We start from the raw sequence: 16,649 nt of genomic DNA, 5'->3' as shown, positions 1-16,649 counted from the left end.
TATCAGGAGAAAGAAAACTGGCATTCTAGGGATCGGAACGTAGAATGTCAGATCCCTTAATCGGGCAGTTAGGTTAGAAAATTTAAAAAGGGACATTGAGTTAGGTTAGAAAATTTAAAAAGGGAAATGGATAGGTTAAAGTTAGATATAGTGGGAGGAGGAACAAGACTTCTGGTCAGGTGAGTACAGGGTTATAAATACAAAATTAAATACGGGTAATGCAGGAATAGGTTTAATAATGAATAGCAAAATAGGAATGTGGGTAGGCTACTACAAACAGCATAGTGAATGCATTATATTGGCCAAGATAGATACAAAGCCCACACCTACGACAGTAGTACAAGTTCATATGCCAAATAGCTCCGCAGATGACGAAGAGATTGATGAAATGCATGACGAGATAAAAGAAATTATTCAGATAGTGAAGGGAGACGAAAATTTAATAGTCATGGGTGACTGGAATTCCACAGTAGGAAAAGGGAGAGAAGGAAACATAGTAGGTGAATATGGATTGGGGCTAAGAAATGAAAGAGGAAGCCGCCTGGTAGAATTTTGCATATAGTATAACTTAATCATAGCTAACACTTGGTTCAAGAATCATAAAAGAAGGTTGTATACATGGAAGAAGCCTGGAGTTACTGACAGGTTTCAGATAGATTATATAATGGTAAGACAGAGATTCAGGAACCAGGTTTTAAATTGTAAGATATTTCCAGGGGCAGATGTGGACTCTGGCCACAATCTATTGGTTATGAACTGTAGATTAAAACTGAAGAAACTGCAAGAAGGTGGGAATTTGAGGAGATGGGACCTGGATAAACTGAAAGAACCAGACGTTGTAAAGAGCTTCAGGGAGACCATTTGGGAATGATTGACAAGAATGGGGGAAAGAAATACAGTAGAAGAAGAATGGGTAGCTTTAAGAGATGAAATAGTGAAGGCAACAGAGGATCAAGTAGGTAAAAAGACGAGGGCTAGTAGAAATCCTTGGGTGACAGAAGAAATATTGAATTTAATTGATGAAAGGAGAAAATATAAAAATGCAGTAAATGAAGCAGGCAAAAAGGAATACAAACGTCTCAAAAATGAGATCGACAGGAAGTGCAAAATGGCTAAGCAGGGATGGCTAGAGGACAAATGTAAGAATGTAGAGGCTTATCTCACTAGGGGTAAAATAGATACTGCCTACAGAAAAATTAGAGAGACCTTTGGAGAAAAGAGAGCCACTTGCATGAATATCAAGAGCTCAGATGTAAACCCAGTTCTAAGCAAAGAAGGGAAAGCAGAAAGCTGAAGGAGTATATAGAGGGTCTATACAAGGGCGATGTTCTTGAGGACAATATTATAGAAATGGAAGAGAATGTAGGTGAAGATGAAATGGGAGATATGATCTGCGTGAAGAGTTTGACAGAGCACTGAAAGACCTAACTCAAAACAAGGCCTCGGGAGTAGACAACATTCCATTAGAACTACTGACAGCCTTGGGAGAGCCAGTCCTGACAAAACTCTACCATCTGGTGAGCAAGATGTATGAGACAGGCCAAATACCATCAGACTTCAAGAAGAATATAATAATTCCAATCCCAAAGAAAGCAGGTGTTGACAGATGTGAAAATTACCGAACTATCAGTTTAATAAGTCACTGCTGCAAAATACTAACACAAATTCTTTACAGACAAATGGAAAAACTGGTAGAAGCCGACCTTGGGGAAGATCAGTTTGGATTCCGTAGAAATGTTGGAACACGTGAAGCAATACTTACCCTACGACTTATCTTAGAAGAACGATTAAGGAAAGGCAAACCTATGTTTCTAGCATTTGTAGACTTAGAGAAAGCTTTTGACAATGTTGACTGGAATACTCTCTTTCAAATTCTGAAGGTGGCAGGGGTAAAATACAGGGAGCAAAAGGCTATTTACAATTTGTACAGAAACCAGATGGCAGTTATAAGAGTCGAGGGGTATGAAAGGGAAGCAGGGGTTGGGAAGGGAGTGAGACAGAGTTTCAGCCTCTCCCCGATGTTATTCAATCTTTATACTGAGCAAGCAGTAAAGGAAACAAAAAAAAAAAAAAAAAAAAAAAAAAAAAAAAAAAAAAAAAAAAAAAAAAAAAAAATTGGAGTAGGAATTAAAATCCATGGAGAAGAAATTAAAACTTTGAGGTTCACCAATGACATTGTAATTCTGTCAGAGACAGCAAAAGAGCAGTTGAACAAAATGGACAGTGTCTTGAAGGGAGGATATAAGATGAACATCAACAAAAGCAAAACGAGAATAATGGAATGTAGTCGAATTAAATCGGGTGATGCTGCAGGAATTAGATTAGGAAATGAGACACTTAAAGTAGTAAAGGAGTTTTGCTATTTGGGGACCAAAATAACTGATGATGGTCGAAGTAGAGAGGATATAAAATGTAGACTGGCAATGGCAAGGAAAGCGTTTCTGAAGAAGAGAAATTTGTTAACACTGAGTATAGATTTAAGTGTCAGGAAGTCGTTTCTGAAAGTATTTGTATGGAGTGTAGCCATGTAAGGAAGTGAAATATGGATGATAAATAGTTTAGACAAGAAGAGAATAGAAGCTTTCAAAATGTGGTGCTACAGAAGAATGCTGAAGATTAGATGGGTAGATCACATAACTAATGAGGAGGTATTGAATAGAATTGGAGAGAAGAGAAATTTGTGGCAAAACTTGACTAGAAGAGGGGATCGGTTGGTAGGGCATATTCTGAGGCATCAAGGGATCACCAATTTAGTATTGGAGGGCAGCGTGGAGGGTAAAAATCGCAGAGGGAGACCAAGAGATGAATACACTAAACAGATTCAGAAGGATGTAGGTTGCAGTAGGTACTGGGAGATGAAGAACCTTGCACAGGATAGAGCAGCATGGAGAGCTGCATCAAACCAGTCTCAGGACTGAAGACCACAACAACAACAACTGAATGCTGCACAAATCGCAGCTCCATTCCACTGCTTGCGTTGCAAGACTGTCCCCTTTGTTTGGACAGTTGCGTGCCAAGAAGCTTTTTCGAAAACTTAAAGGTGCATTCCTCAGTGGTTGATACTTGGTTCACTTTGATCCTGATAAACCAGTTGTGTTGAAAACTGATGCTTCTTCTTACAGAATCGGTACAGTGTTTTCGCACAGATTTGACAATAAAGACAGGCCAATTGCTGTCAAATCAAAAGTTTGTCTAAAGCTCAGAGTAACTATTCACAAATATAGAAAGAGGGATTGGCTATTGTGTATGGTGTCACCAAATTCCACTACTATTAGTATGGCGGAAAATTCTACTTAGCAACGTATCTTAAGCCATTGCAGTCCTTGTTTCATCCGATAAAGCCGGTTCCTGTATGAATTGCCCAAAAATTGCAAAGGCGGGTATTGTTGTTGTCTCAACACCAGTACGAGATTGTGTATCGCCCAACATGGTAATGCGGACACACTTTTACGTCTTCCGATTGGCCCTGATACAGACTTTGGCGCTTCTGCTGCCTCTCGTTGTCACATTGATGCTCACGATTCCGAATTGCTTCAATCATTTCCTCTGAACTATAGGAAAATTGCACATGCCACAGAAGCTGATTCTGATTTGGACATTTTGCTAAAATACATTCGCACATCTTGGCCTCGCTCATTGCACAGCATAAAGAATGCTATAGTGCGCCGACACTTTGCACATCAGCATAGTCACGCTAGACAGGAAGATATGATTCTTGTTCAAAATGACAGTGGACAGTCACCTGTGCTGGTCCCCAAAGCTTTGCAAAAAAAAGTGTTGCAGTTACTTCACCAAGGACATCGGGGAATTGTTCGTACAAACCAGTCAGCATGCTGACACTGTACTTGGCAGGGTCTGGACACCCTAACAGAACAGATGATGTCGCAGTGTCATGCATGTGTGGAAAATCAGTCCACCCCACCACAAAAATTCTCTGTTTGGCTTAAGTCACAATCACCATGGCAACGTGTGCACATAGACTTTGTGGGACCTTTTTGGAACATTCATTGGTTAATTGTGGTAGATTCTTATAGCAAGTTTCCTTTCCATGTGGTGATGAACTCGACAACGGCACGTAGCACAGTTCAGGCGTTGTCCTCTATTTTTTACCCCAAAGGTTTGCCTGAAGTCATAGTGTCAGACAATGAAACATACTGTTAATGACATGGCATACAGCATCTAACTATTGCATCATTCCATCCACAGTCCAAAGGCAAAGCAGAACATTTTGTCAGAACCTTCAAGCAGCAGATGGCCAAACATCGCACTGCACACACTGGCAATCAAGCATTGCAACTGTTTCTCACCTCCTATTGTTCACATCCACGAGATGGACCGTCGCCGGCGGAACTGCTTCGTGACTGCCGCCATTGGACACTGCTCCACCCTCCTCAGCAGCCAGCACCAAAGCCAGCACCAAAGGAAGGGTGCAAGTATCGAACTGCACCGCATGATATTGTGTTTTTCAGAGTTTTTAGTGGCAGCAGACTGGGGGCACGAGGCGAGATTCTTTGTCGAATTGGTGCAGGCATGTATCTCATTTCAGGCCCAGATGGATTGCAGTGCTGACATCACTATCAGATTCATCCCTGTCACGTACTTGGTGATCCTTCTGTATCACTTCCCCCAGATTCATGGATCCCGAGGACAGCGCGACCACAGTAGCCACCAGAAGGTGTCATCCCATCACTGTGGGACAACCCCATGCAGACCCGCCCGTGCCCCATGGCCGACACCTTCTACAACAGGGTATGGGCCTCAGGAGATGGACACATACTCTTATGGGTATTTTCCAGGAGACGTTTCCATCAGAGCGAAGGCTGGATGGCAATGTATGAACGCAAGTGTGACACTCTCTGCAGCCACAGCTTCCGCCATGCTTCTCCCCCCCCCCCTCCCCCAATTGCAGTGCTCCACATATGACGACGGTCTGTCATTTTGGGAGGGAATGTTAAGGTGTAAAGAAGTCAGCGCTGGCACACCAGTTGAGTGCGACAAAGAAGAGACGACTGTGAGAATAGGTCAGCCGATCACATGCTGACCGGCCTCCCTCCAGGATGACAAAGTGACAGCAACGGCCCCTGGGTGAATAGGACATCAGTGCCGAAGCTCACTGGTGGCAGCCCACTTGGACAGCCACTTCGTTAGCCTAAGCATCGTAGCCTCCATCATTAGTAATCTCTATGTAGTTCAGACTTGCATTTGTCTATTCGGAAAAGGCTGATTATTTTGTATGTTGCCCTCTGCTTGCGGCACATGTATCAAAGTTCAATATTTGTAATCATCTAGTTGCAATAAAACTATTAATACAAGTTGTTTCATTGTTTGTCTGGTGAACCGAGTATGCAAGATTCCTAGCCACAACACTTCATGTGAGAATATTCCACTGTGGTACCACCTGGTCACAACAGCAACTACTTGGGCAGTAAACTGTTACCTAGAGACTCCATGCACAATCAATAATGATCAAATACTTCTTGGCTTACATGGGGAGTTTCCAGCTCAGGTGCTAACACTGCAATTCCTGCTTGGTCAGAGTGCTGACACCGTACAGGTGCTTGGACCGTGCTAGCAGGTAACTGGACCAACAGCCCACACACACACACACACACACACACACACAAAATGGAATGACTGCTGTGTTGTGGGCATTGTAGCGTTACAAGAAAGGAAGGGAGCTAAGAGAGAAAGGAACAAAGGGTGGAACATATGTTGTGTTGGGTGACCTTCACTGCACAATCTGCAATTAAGTAAAATCTGGAAAAGAGAGAGCAGGTGAAATGCAACAATGGGGGACCATATTGTTAAGAACAAAAAGTTGATGAATGGCGGAAGGGAACAAAACGAATGTACAAAATCACAAACCAAATCCAAGCACAATCAGTATCAAGAAGACCATCCAATGGAATGGCAGAGAGGAAAAAAGAATACGAGGTGCTACCCACAATACCCGAGAATTTCACTGTAAAACTCAGAAGAACTACACTTGCGTCCTAATGTCCTCTATCCCCTTCAAAGCAGTCACCTCATGCAAACTGTGTTAGACTGGAACTGCAGTTTTCCTCAATTTGAAATAGAAGTTGATGAAAATCCATTGCTCCTCCACGTTATCCATTTCACAATTTGCAGAAGCATTGAAACATGTTCCCAGACACAAACTACAACTCACTGTTGCATACACCAAAGATGAAGCTAACAGTAGCTAAAATGTGTACCTCAGACAGCTAGCAGCAGAGTGGTGTACTTTTACTGGTTTGATGGGTACAATGAAAGTCTAGGATATTCCGGGTAGCACCTTGTAGTAGAAGGATAGACTTGCAGCACAGAAAGCGAAGTGGAGCTGCAAAAGCTGGAGCCCTATAGTGGCCAATTACATACTCACAAAAGAGATGTGAGCTCCCTGTGGGATCTAAAAAGTCGTCACTCCAATTTTACCAAGCCAACACTCCAAATTTTTAAGTCACGATTCGCAAGCCCAATGGATCATTAAGAGGGCAAGACAATTTCAGATTCAAAGTAAGTGGCCAATATGAAGTAGATACTCAGTCAATTCACCATACAGAGAAACTAAAGGACAAAACAATCAAAGGATCAATTTTTCACCCATTTAGATATTTCCAATTCACTCAAGACTTATTGTTGAAACAGCGCATATGGAGTAAAGAAAATGATTACATTTACAGAGTGGTTACAAGGTACCAGGTATCAACCCATGCTAAAACACCCATATTAGTATGTGGCGTAGCTTCCACAGGCAGCAATGCAGGTGGTGACTCTGCCATCCAGTCAAACATACAGATGTTATTCCACCCCTTCTCAACCTGTTTGCATAGTGCCATAAGAGTTGTTGGTTGACGAGTCACATATCCCACGGGTGTTTAATTCGAGACAAGTCAGGAGATCGTTCTGGCCTGGGAAATCGCTGCACATCTTGTAAAGCAGAGTGGGTTTCACAGGCAGTGTCTGGGCAAGCTTTATCCTGTTGGAACAACACATAACCTTCCTGTTGCAAGAACAGCAAAAGAACGAGCCTAACAACATTCTGCATGTACTGAGTGCCAGTTAGTGTTCCCTCCAGAAACACTAAAGGAGAATGATACTTATAGCTTATCGCACCCTGGACCATAAGGCCTGGGGAGAGACCAGTGTGTCTTGAACAAATGCACTCTATAGACTATGCTCACCAGGTCTATGGTGTATGCGCAAACGATCATCACTTGCATGCAGGCAGACTCTGCTTTCGTCACTGAAGATCACAGCACGCCAATCCATCTTTCAAGTGACCATTTGACAGCACTAATCATGCTGTGGATACTGTAGTGTGGGGTGAGTGGAAGAAAGGCTACAGGTGTGTGTGCCCACAGTGCTACTGTTAATAACTGGTTCGCAACAGTTTATGTTGACATATCTCGGCTCACAAGCCCTCTCATCTGTGCTGTGGTAGCTGTATCGTCTGCCACTGATGCCCTTACAATATGATGATCCTGACAGGTGTCTGGGCTGCATCGACATCCAGAACCTCGCCCACAGGTGTGTAATGTTCACATGACCACTGATACCAGCAAAGTTGCACAAATGACGCAGCACATCCAACTAGTGTGCCATTTCTCTGAAAGGACCATTCTGCCAAAAAATACAGAACATATAAAGTCCCTGGTAAACCACAGAGTAGGTTTTTCACTCGTTAATTTCCAAAAGTTGTCTTCATTGTATTCGGACTTTATGGAAATGTCATTCTGAAGTCAAATTATTTCCTCTTCAAATTCAGTTTCACTAAAAGAGAAGAGAGTGTTCAGATTGCTTGAAATATCTTCCACATCCACTTTTTGGAAGGGATGAGTTATGAAGGTTCCACTGCCTTCAGTGCTGTCAGGTTGGCTGAATAGTTCTTTGGAATCGCTTGCCATCGCTTGCCCTATGACATTTGTTGATTCAACAGTTCTGACTGTATTTGAGGAAAGTGTTTCACATTTAATTTCTGTAACTGTGCTATCTGAGGGTCAACTTTTTGCATGAAAAACTTTATAGAAGACACAAAAGTTATGACAGTTCAGTTTTCTCCTTGAAGTTCTATGTTTAACTCATTTGGTTTTACTGTCATATCAGTTACAAATGCCATATACAACAACCAGCTCAAATTATACACATGCAAGTATCCTTCCTCTCTTTCAGGCATGGACTGGGTGCTGTATATTACCATAACACACACTATGGATTATTCTGCCACAAAAATCTTGACCCCGGCAAGATCCTTTTGGGGGCCAGTAATTAAAGAATCTGTGGAAATATGTCTAGCACAAAGTCTTATAAAATCATGATGATGGCTTTCAACTGGACAAGGCATGGGAGATGGTGATTTCTTTAATTTCTTCTGAGAGAAAACATTTTATTCATAACAATATGTCTGTCAACATCTGATGTTTGTTTTTACTGCCGTGAGTGCGTGTCTACACTGAAGTCACCACAGATTATAAACTACTTGCTGCTGCCTGTCAGATAGCACAGTAAGAAATCCAGATTTCTCAAACAGTTCAAAATCTCAAGCATGGATCTACATACGGTTACAGTTAAAAATGAACTATTTTTCAGTATTAATTCACAAGCACACACTTCTATGTGCTGATCACTAAAAAATCTGCTTGTCTCAATCTGTTAGAACTTGTGTTCTGTCTTAGTATATGTAACAAGTCCTCTTTTTCCCATATTAAGTTCTGCATGAGTGAGCTACTAGAGTGAAATCTTTTATATGTAATTTATGTAGCCTTGCAGGTATGTGGTGCTCAGATGGACACAGGATGTCTATCTTTTCAGATCCCCATAATTTTTTTGAACAGACAAGAAGCTCTTTTACATTATTACTCACTCCTGTAACATTTTGATGAAATAAGCTAACCTTAACTTACATAATCAATCCAATGTAAGATGCATGTACCTACGAATCATTTATGAACTCTTTCTTTCATGTTATTTGTAATAATATTATCTGTTATATGTGCTGCATCACTGAACATCAGACACCATTTTCTTAACAAAAAGTGATTGACTGCAATTTCATGGCACTCCTTCGATTTCTCTTTTAATTCTTTCAGATAAAATATTCAGCTCATCTAAGAAACAGTAACACTGAGACTGAACACCTGGCTAGACTTTCTAGTGGTGGTGCCGTAGAAAAAACCAAGTGAACTAATGACTACACCAGGGGTGGGCAAACATTGCACACAGCTCATGAGCACACAGCGCTGCATGTGTGCTGCTCATGTGCAATTGTCGACCGGGGCAGTGGCAACAGCCGGCAGGTTGTGGCAGTGTAATACCAGGCTAAGCTGCGGAAATTAATGAGAAGCGACCACTACGTAGTGAACGTTGTATTTCAAGAACCGGAAAATGCAGAGTGAATCAAGGAAACGGAGAAGCGGAGATTTGCTATCTTTTAAAAAGGAATGGAAGAATCATTTTTTCTTTGTGCAAAAACGTGAAAATTTGAAAGGTTTAATAAATTTCAAAGGTACAAGTACCATTTTGTCATCGCATTCTGAGCGGATGGTGAAAATGACTGAGCTTAAGAAGAGCGATCTGACGATACTACATGAATTTGACGTAAGTTGCTGTTGTCAAAAGAGATCTGCTACTTTCTTTCGCCGTGTCTCTTATCTAATTGATTTAACATTTTATGCAGCACTGTTTTCAATTTTTCAGGATGACAACAATGATATTCCAGTGGTACGTGCAAGTTATAAGATTGCGCTTAATATAGCAAGAGCTGGAAAACCATTTGCTGAAGGTGAGTTTATAAAGAAGTGCATCAATGACGCTGCTGATTTACTTTGCCCACTGAATGCAAATCAGTTTCGAGCTATCACTCTGTCTCAACGTACCGTAAGTCGTCGTAAAAGTGCCATGGCAGCTGACATTTACTGTCAATTAAGGAGTGCAGTGGAGGAGTTTGATTTTTTCTGTTGTACTTGATGAGTCCACAGATATTTCAGACACCACACAATTAGTGATTCATGTCTGTGGCGTGGACACTGCTCTGCACATAACCGAGGACTTTTTAGATATGATATCTTTAAAAAGCACGACCACCGGTGCTGACATCCTAAAAGCCGTTGAAGAAGCTGTCGATTCAGCTGGCTTAAACTGGGAACGTTTGGTGTCAGTGACAACAGACGGACCACCTTCAATGAAAGGGGAACAATTGGGATTTGTTGTATTATTAAGAAAAAAGCTACAACATACAGAAGAATCATTGTACAGCATCCACTGCATTTTGCACAAAGAAGTACTCTATGCAAAAGCAGCAAAACTGGGGGACGTCATGCAAGTGGTTATTTGGGCAGTTAATTATTTGAGATCCCATGGGCTTAAACACAGACAGTTTCACACATATTTAGCTAAAATTGGGGAAGAGTACAGTGACATACCATACCACAGTGAAGTCCGCTGGCTTAGCCGTGGTAATGCACTCAAAAGATTTTTTGAGCTGAGAATACCAATAAAAGAGTTTTTAAAGGACAAAGGAAGGTATGACCCCAAGTTAGAAGATCCAGAGAGGGTTGTCGAGCTCGCATTTTTAGTGGACATTACCGGACACATGAATGCATTGAACACTGGACACATGAATGCATTGAACACAAGTTCGCAAGGAGAAAATCAGCTAATTTGCGAAATGGCTGAAAAGGTACATGCTTTCACTAGCAAGCTTGAGCTGTGGGAACGACAGCTCTCATCAGGTAATGCGGCACATTTCCCTACTCTGTCTACTGTTCGAGAACAGAATTGCAAAGAATATGTTTCCATACTTAGTACAATAAAAGAGGAATTTCTCAAGTGATTTGGGGACATATTTATCCCCAAGCTTTTGAACGTTTCTCTAGACCATTTGCTCCTTCTGTAGATGATATTCATCCCAGTTTGCAAATGGAATTAATAGATCTACAGTGTAATTCTCATCTGAGAGACAAGTCCCTTTTGACAAAATGTGTAATAGAGTTTTACCATGACTTTCCACAGCAAGAGTTTCCTTGTCTCCATCGTGAAGCCGCGAAGATAATGTCAATGTTTGGCTCGACATACGTTTGTGAGAGATTTTTTTCTGTCATGAAAATTAATAAGTCTCGGTTAAGAGCAAACATCAGTAATGAAAATTTACGTAACTGTTTGCATTTGTCTGTATGTAGAAATTTTGTTCCAGACATTAAACATATTGTAAACTCCAGCTGTGATAATTAAATAAAACGTATCATAGGTAATAGGTACTCTTTCTAACCATGATTTCTTTCAAGCAATCCTACTAACATTATTCCTTCATTCAATAAAGCAAGCTAGGAAACAAAACGCATTACAGAGGAAGGAGCAGAGAGAGAGTATGGTGGGGAGGGGAGAGAAGCGGATGATCAACTTGCCCCGGTGTGCACGGAGAATACCTGTTAACTGCACATGTGCAAGTGCACCGCACATGTGCAGGATTCCTGCCCGCCCCTGGACTACACAATAATGAAACTTGGCGTAGAGTGAGATAGGGAGGAGAACTAAAGGGCAAAGCCATAACTGGCATCGGGTTCTGCATTCATCATAGAGTACAGTCACTTTTTACTTTGGTAAGCCCCATTGTCTGCAAGTTTCAGTACCACTTAATATCAATTTTATTCTCACCACCTACAAATCAAATCATTTGCTTCACATCTTTAGACACTATTTCACTATACCATTGTTTTAAACCAGGTGACTACAATGAACATCTCTTTGCTTTTTGATGTTCTTCAAAACTCTTCTCTCACTTCCATAAAGCATATTATTTGAACAAATTTTGGAACTTTTCAAATCATTTTTCCATTGGCTATCCCTGAAATTTCAATTCCTTGGTTCATTATAGAACATAGATATAGTATTAAACACAACAAAATAAGAACACACACACACACACACACACACACACACACAAAGAAATGCCAAATACGTCAAATAATGATTTTAGAAAAAAAACGCAGAGACCTGATTTCTGAAAGTTGTGCATCCCTTCTTTAAAAAACACAATGAAGAGAAGGGGCTTTGGAGTTGAAACACCCAACCTACAATTATTTTTTGAACTAAATATCAATTATTGTTAGATCTACCTCCTCATGTTATCCATCATAATATAGCAACATACAACATCACTTAAACCAAACAAAAACAGAAATTAAAAACTTTGCAATTTATTTTTAATGAATTATAAAAGCCAGAATATATATCTTACCGATGAAAAAGAGTCCTTAGGTGCTGGGAGCGCTCTGACAAGTTTGCTATTCCCAGAAAATACCAGTGGAACCATTTTCACATTACAATACTTCTGAGGATAAGTAGCAACAGAAGACAGACGTACCTAGAAAAGAGTAAAATACATGCAACAAAATTTTTTCAACAGCTATCAGAAAGTGTTAAACTGAATCACCATATGTTATAGCAGAAATGAGAATTTTTTATATCCATCTAGTTAATGAATTTCTGGAAAACCTACTTTAACAGCTGTTATTTTCATAAAATGATGCCTGCAGGCAGATACAACAAATACTATAGTTTAAGTTGCAATATTAAACCATGGAAACTCCAGGTTGGAACATCAACAATATGAGAGAAAAGATAGATTAATACTCACTGTAAAGATGGTATGCTGAGTTGCAGACAGGCACAATGTAAAGACTGCTACAAATTTAGATTTCAGCCAAAGCCTACTTACACACACACAAGCACACCTCACTCATACATGACTGCCATCTACGGCAGATTGGATTGGGATGCAGCTGTCATGCAGAAAAGAATCAGCAATCTGGAGGGGGTGGGGAATAACAAGACTGCCAACAGGCACAGTGTCAGGAATCTATGGGGCAGGGAGGCAAGCGGGCGTGGAAAAGGAAAGGAGCAGGGAAGGGGAAAGATGGGCAGCAGAGCAGTGGCGGAGGGGGGCGGGGTTGTGTCGGTTGTGTGCAACACACAAGGAGGGTGAGGGACATCAATAGGGAGGAGATGATATGGCAAATGGGGTGGAAAGTATTGGAAGGAGGGTGTGGGGGGAGTAGGTCACCGTAGGTTGAGGTATGATAGGGATAATTTTGGGAACAGAGAATTGTATTGTAAGCATAACTCCCGTCTGCACATTTCAGAAAAGCTGATGAATGGGAGGATCAAGATGGCTCAGGATGTGAAGCAGCCACTGAAATCAGCATATTATGTTCTGCCGCACCCTGTATCACAGGGTGGTCTACCTTGTTCTTGCCACAGTTTGGTTTGTGTGTGGGGTGTCATAGGGGTGGAGGTGGGGGTGGGGGGATGGCTCCAGGGGAGAGATTCTGGGAAGGGCAGGGGTTGGAGATGTTGGACATTTTGGATGGGAACACTCTGGCAGAGTTCATAGGTAGAGAAGTCAAATAACTGGCAGAGGTCTTCCATCAGGTAGTCACTGTGACTTGTAATGACAGTAGTGGAAGCTTTGTCTGCCAGGGGTGGTTAGGTGGGAGGGAGAGAGAACCATGGTTGGATGGTGGTATAAACTGGGAGAGGCAGGGTTCAACTTTGGGATTTTGTTGGCTCTGGTTGGAAGGGTTGGTGGCAAAGAAGTGTTTCCATTGTAGAGATTGGGGCAGGGTGAGTAGGCGATCAAATTGTCCAGCATGGTTAAATTTGGTTGCAGCGCTAAAGGTAAGGCCTTTGGACAGGACTGAAACTTCTGTGGGACTCAATGTTTTGGTGGAAATGTTAACAACAGTGTTCTTGGAATGTTGTACCTGTATTTGGTGGGGTGTTGGTAAGGAGTTTTTGGGGATGTGGGAATTTGATAGTGGTGCCTTGAGACATAAGTAGGATGTCAGCAGGTTTCTTGTGCCAACTGACTGGGTATACAGTGCTACTGGTCACGGGAAGGGGCCTTATGATGGTGTAGGAGGCCTGCTGAAGCACCATGCTACAAAATATAGTATTTCCAGACCAAATACAGCTGCAATTCAGAATGCTGAGGATTTTATGAGAGTCGTGAAATCTTACACATCCACAGCCCTCATTCTTTTGACCAAAGAGGAAATTGAAGAATTCCGTGAACAGAAAAAAGAAGAATGGTCCAAACAAACTACTCCTGTGAAAGGAATTCAGACGACACGTTTTTTGACTCAAAGTAACGGGCGAACTCATATCACACTCACTTTAAAGACCAACAAAGAAGAAATGTCGGTCTTTCAGCCAACACCTCAGAAACAGTAGAATAATATTCAGATTCACAACCTGATAAGGATGATGTTTATGGCATGTGTGTATGACTATGGCTGACTGGTGGATTGCAAGAGGTTATAGATATCAGTTATGAGTTAAATGAAATTGTAGTGACCTTTATACTACCACATTGACCAGCTGTTGTATACAGGCAGTGTTTAAACACAGAACAGTGTTCCTGGAGCCACTCTGTAGTGATTCTGGATGTGTGGAGTGTTGCATTGTCCTGCTGGAACTGTCCAAGACTGTCGGAATGCACAATGGACATGAATGGATGCTAGTGATCAGACAGGATGCTTACGTACGTGGCACCTGTCACAGATGTATATAGGTGTATCAGGGGCCCTGTATCGCTCCAACAGCACATGCCCCACATCATTACAGAGTGTCCACCAGCTTGAACAGTCCCCTGCTGACATGCAGGGTCCATGGAGTCACAGGGTTGTATCCATACTTATACACATCCATCTGCTCAATACAATTTGAAACGAGACTAGTCCGATTAGGCAACATATTTCCAGTCATCAACAGTCCAATGTCTGTGTAGAGGGGCCCAGGCGAGGCATAAAACTTTGAGTCATGCAGTCATCAAGGATACATGAGTGGGCCTTCGGCTCTGAAAGCCCATATTGATGATGTTTCATTCAATGGTTTGCACGCTGACACTTGCTGACGGCCCAGCACTGAAATCTGCAGCAATTCATGAAAGGATTGCACTTCTGTCGTGTTGAATGATTCTCCTGTCATCACTGGTCCTGTTCTTGCAGGATGTTGGAGATTTGATGTTTTACTGGATTCCTGATATGAAATGGTTGTAAGGGAAAATCCCCACTTCATCACTGCCTCGGAGATGCTGTCTCCCATCGCTCGTGCGCTGAGTGCTAGTATCCTCAAACCCTTCTATTATCACACAGCCACACAAAGTCATCACAAAATAATATCTTGAAGGTTCTTACCCACATCACAAAAGAAGTTATTCTCAAAAACCTGTGTTCTGTGAAGGTGTTAACATACACAGCAGAATTTCTGCCCAAAACTCTCAGTACCTGATCAAATTTCAGGCCACTTAGTTGGTTGTTTATATGTGCATAATCTATTGTGGTCTCATTTCTGTTTTTGATTCTGATTTGCATACAACTGTTTTCCAGGAATCCATCACAGCCTACCCACATAACTTGTGTAAATTTCAGATTGACAAAATGGTATTTATCCTCAGAAGTCAAAAATAGTAACAACTGTTATACAATGTTTAAGTACAGAGCTTAGCCAATACCTCATCAAGTATCATAAATCACACCGTTGTTTCACAACAGCTATATGGTAACGGAAAGTTCTGATTAAATGAAAATAATTTAAGGAGTAAAGGTAAAAACTCACCGAATAGTAGAGGCGTTGACTCATCGAAACCTAAATAAAAAAGATTGAAAACTTTGCTAGCTTTTGGGCAAATCATTTTTCGCAATGAGTACACATACACAGCCACACTCTAACACATCTGTATGGTTTCATTGTGCCAGATGAACACACTGTACTGGAACTGCACTTCTGTTTAGCCAAGCTGAGGTGTTGCGCTGGATGAAGTGGGCGAGGAGAGATAGGAGGTGGGGTGGGGGCGGGGGCGGGGGAGGGCGAGGGCGAGGTGGAGGGGGAGAGGGAGGGGAGGGGGAGGGGGAGGGGCAGAGGGAGGGGAGGAGGAGGAGAAGGAAGGGTTGAGAAGGGTGGGTGATGGTTGCAAGGAAAGCAGCAGGTGCGCAGTATGGATGTCATCCGTCATACAGTGAACAGCGGCAGATCTGAACCTGGTGGCCAAAACTGGAACAAATTTTTTCCAGACCGGTTCAACATTAGCACATCTACCAAATTTTGCTGCCATATGATAAATACAGCACGCACTGGACCACCATGAGTAGCTGAACATTAATTATATCCACCTGATACATAAGCCATCTACAGGAAACCTTACTTGTTACGCAAAATCCCAAATGTCTTGTCTGGTCTAAGTTCATTGATAATATCTTCACGAGATGGATGCAGGGCCAAGACACCTTTCCTTTACTTCTACACATTGTCAATATGTTCCATCTGATTTGCTTCATCTGGTGCTCCTCAGCCCAGCATGGCACCTTCTTGGGCATTTGACCTCCACCTCTTTGATAGCTATCACTATCCTATCAAACCCACTAACGATCAACACAATACCTGCCTTTTGATAGCTGTATCCTATCCAGGGCAGGGGACGCCACGTACGTGTAGACCCCAGTCCACCACGCACTGCCAAGAACCAACTCCCTCATCATCCTGCAATGGAGCAACTGAACCATACTGTTTGCTAACTACTTGTTATCATGCCCAGAAATTATGAATATTTTACCCGTGTATTATTCCACTGTCCATCCACAATATGGAATATG

The 16,649-nt window shown here is 41.9% G+C and overlaps 1 protein-coding gene across 2 annotated transcripts in view; it reads right to left on the bottom strand.

The window, feature by feature from the left end:
* The window catches only part of LOC126092134 (little elongation complex subunit 2-like), a 266,729-nt gene that overhangs the window by 155,769 nt on the left and 94,311 nt on the right, over positions 1-16,649 (bottom strand). For both annotated transcript variants that reach the window (XM_049907590.1, XM_049907591.1), the window contains one exon: positions 12,236-12,361. In XM_049907590.1, the coding sequence (XP_049763547.1) occupies positions 12,236-12,361 (126 nt within the window). The remainder of the gene's footprint in view (positions 1-12,235; positions 12,362-16,649) is intronic.

This window comes from Schistocerca cancellata, chromosome 7 (assembly GCF_023864275.1).
Source record: "Schistocerca cancellata isolate TAMUIC-IGC-003103 chromosome 7, iqSchCanc2.1, whole genome shotgun sequence".
Taxonomy (NCBI): Eukaryota; Metazoa; Arthropoda; class Insecta; order Orthoptera; family Acrididae; genus Schistocerca; species Schistocerca cancellata.
Note: the sequence above shows the minus strand (reverse complement) of the source record. Positions and strands in the feature narration are given on the sequence as shown.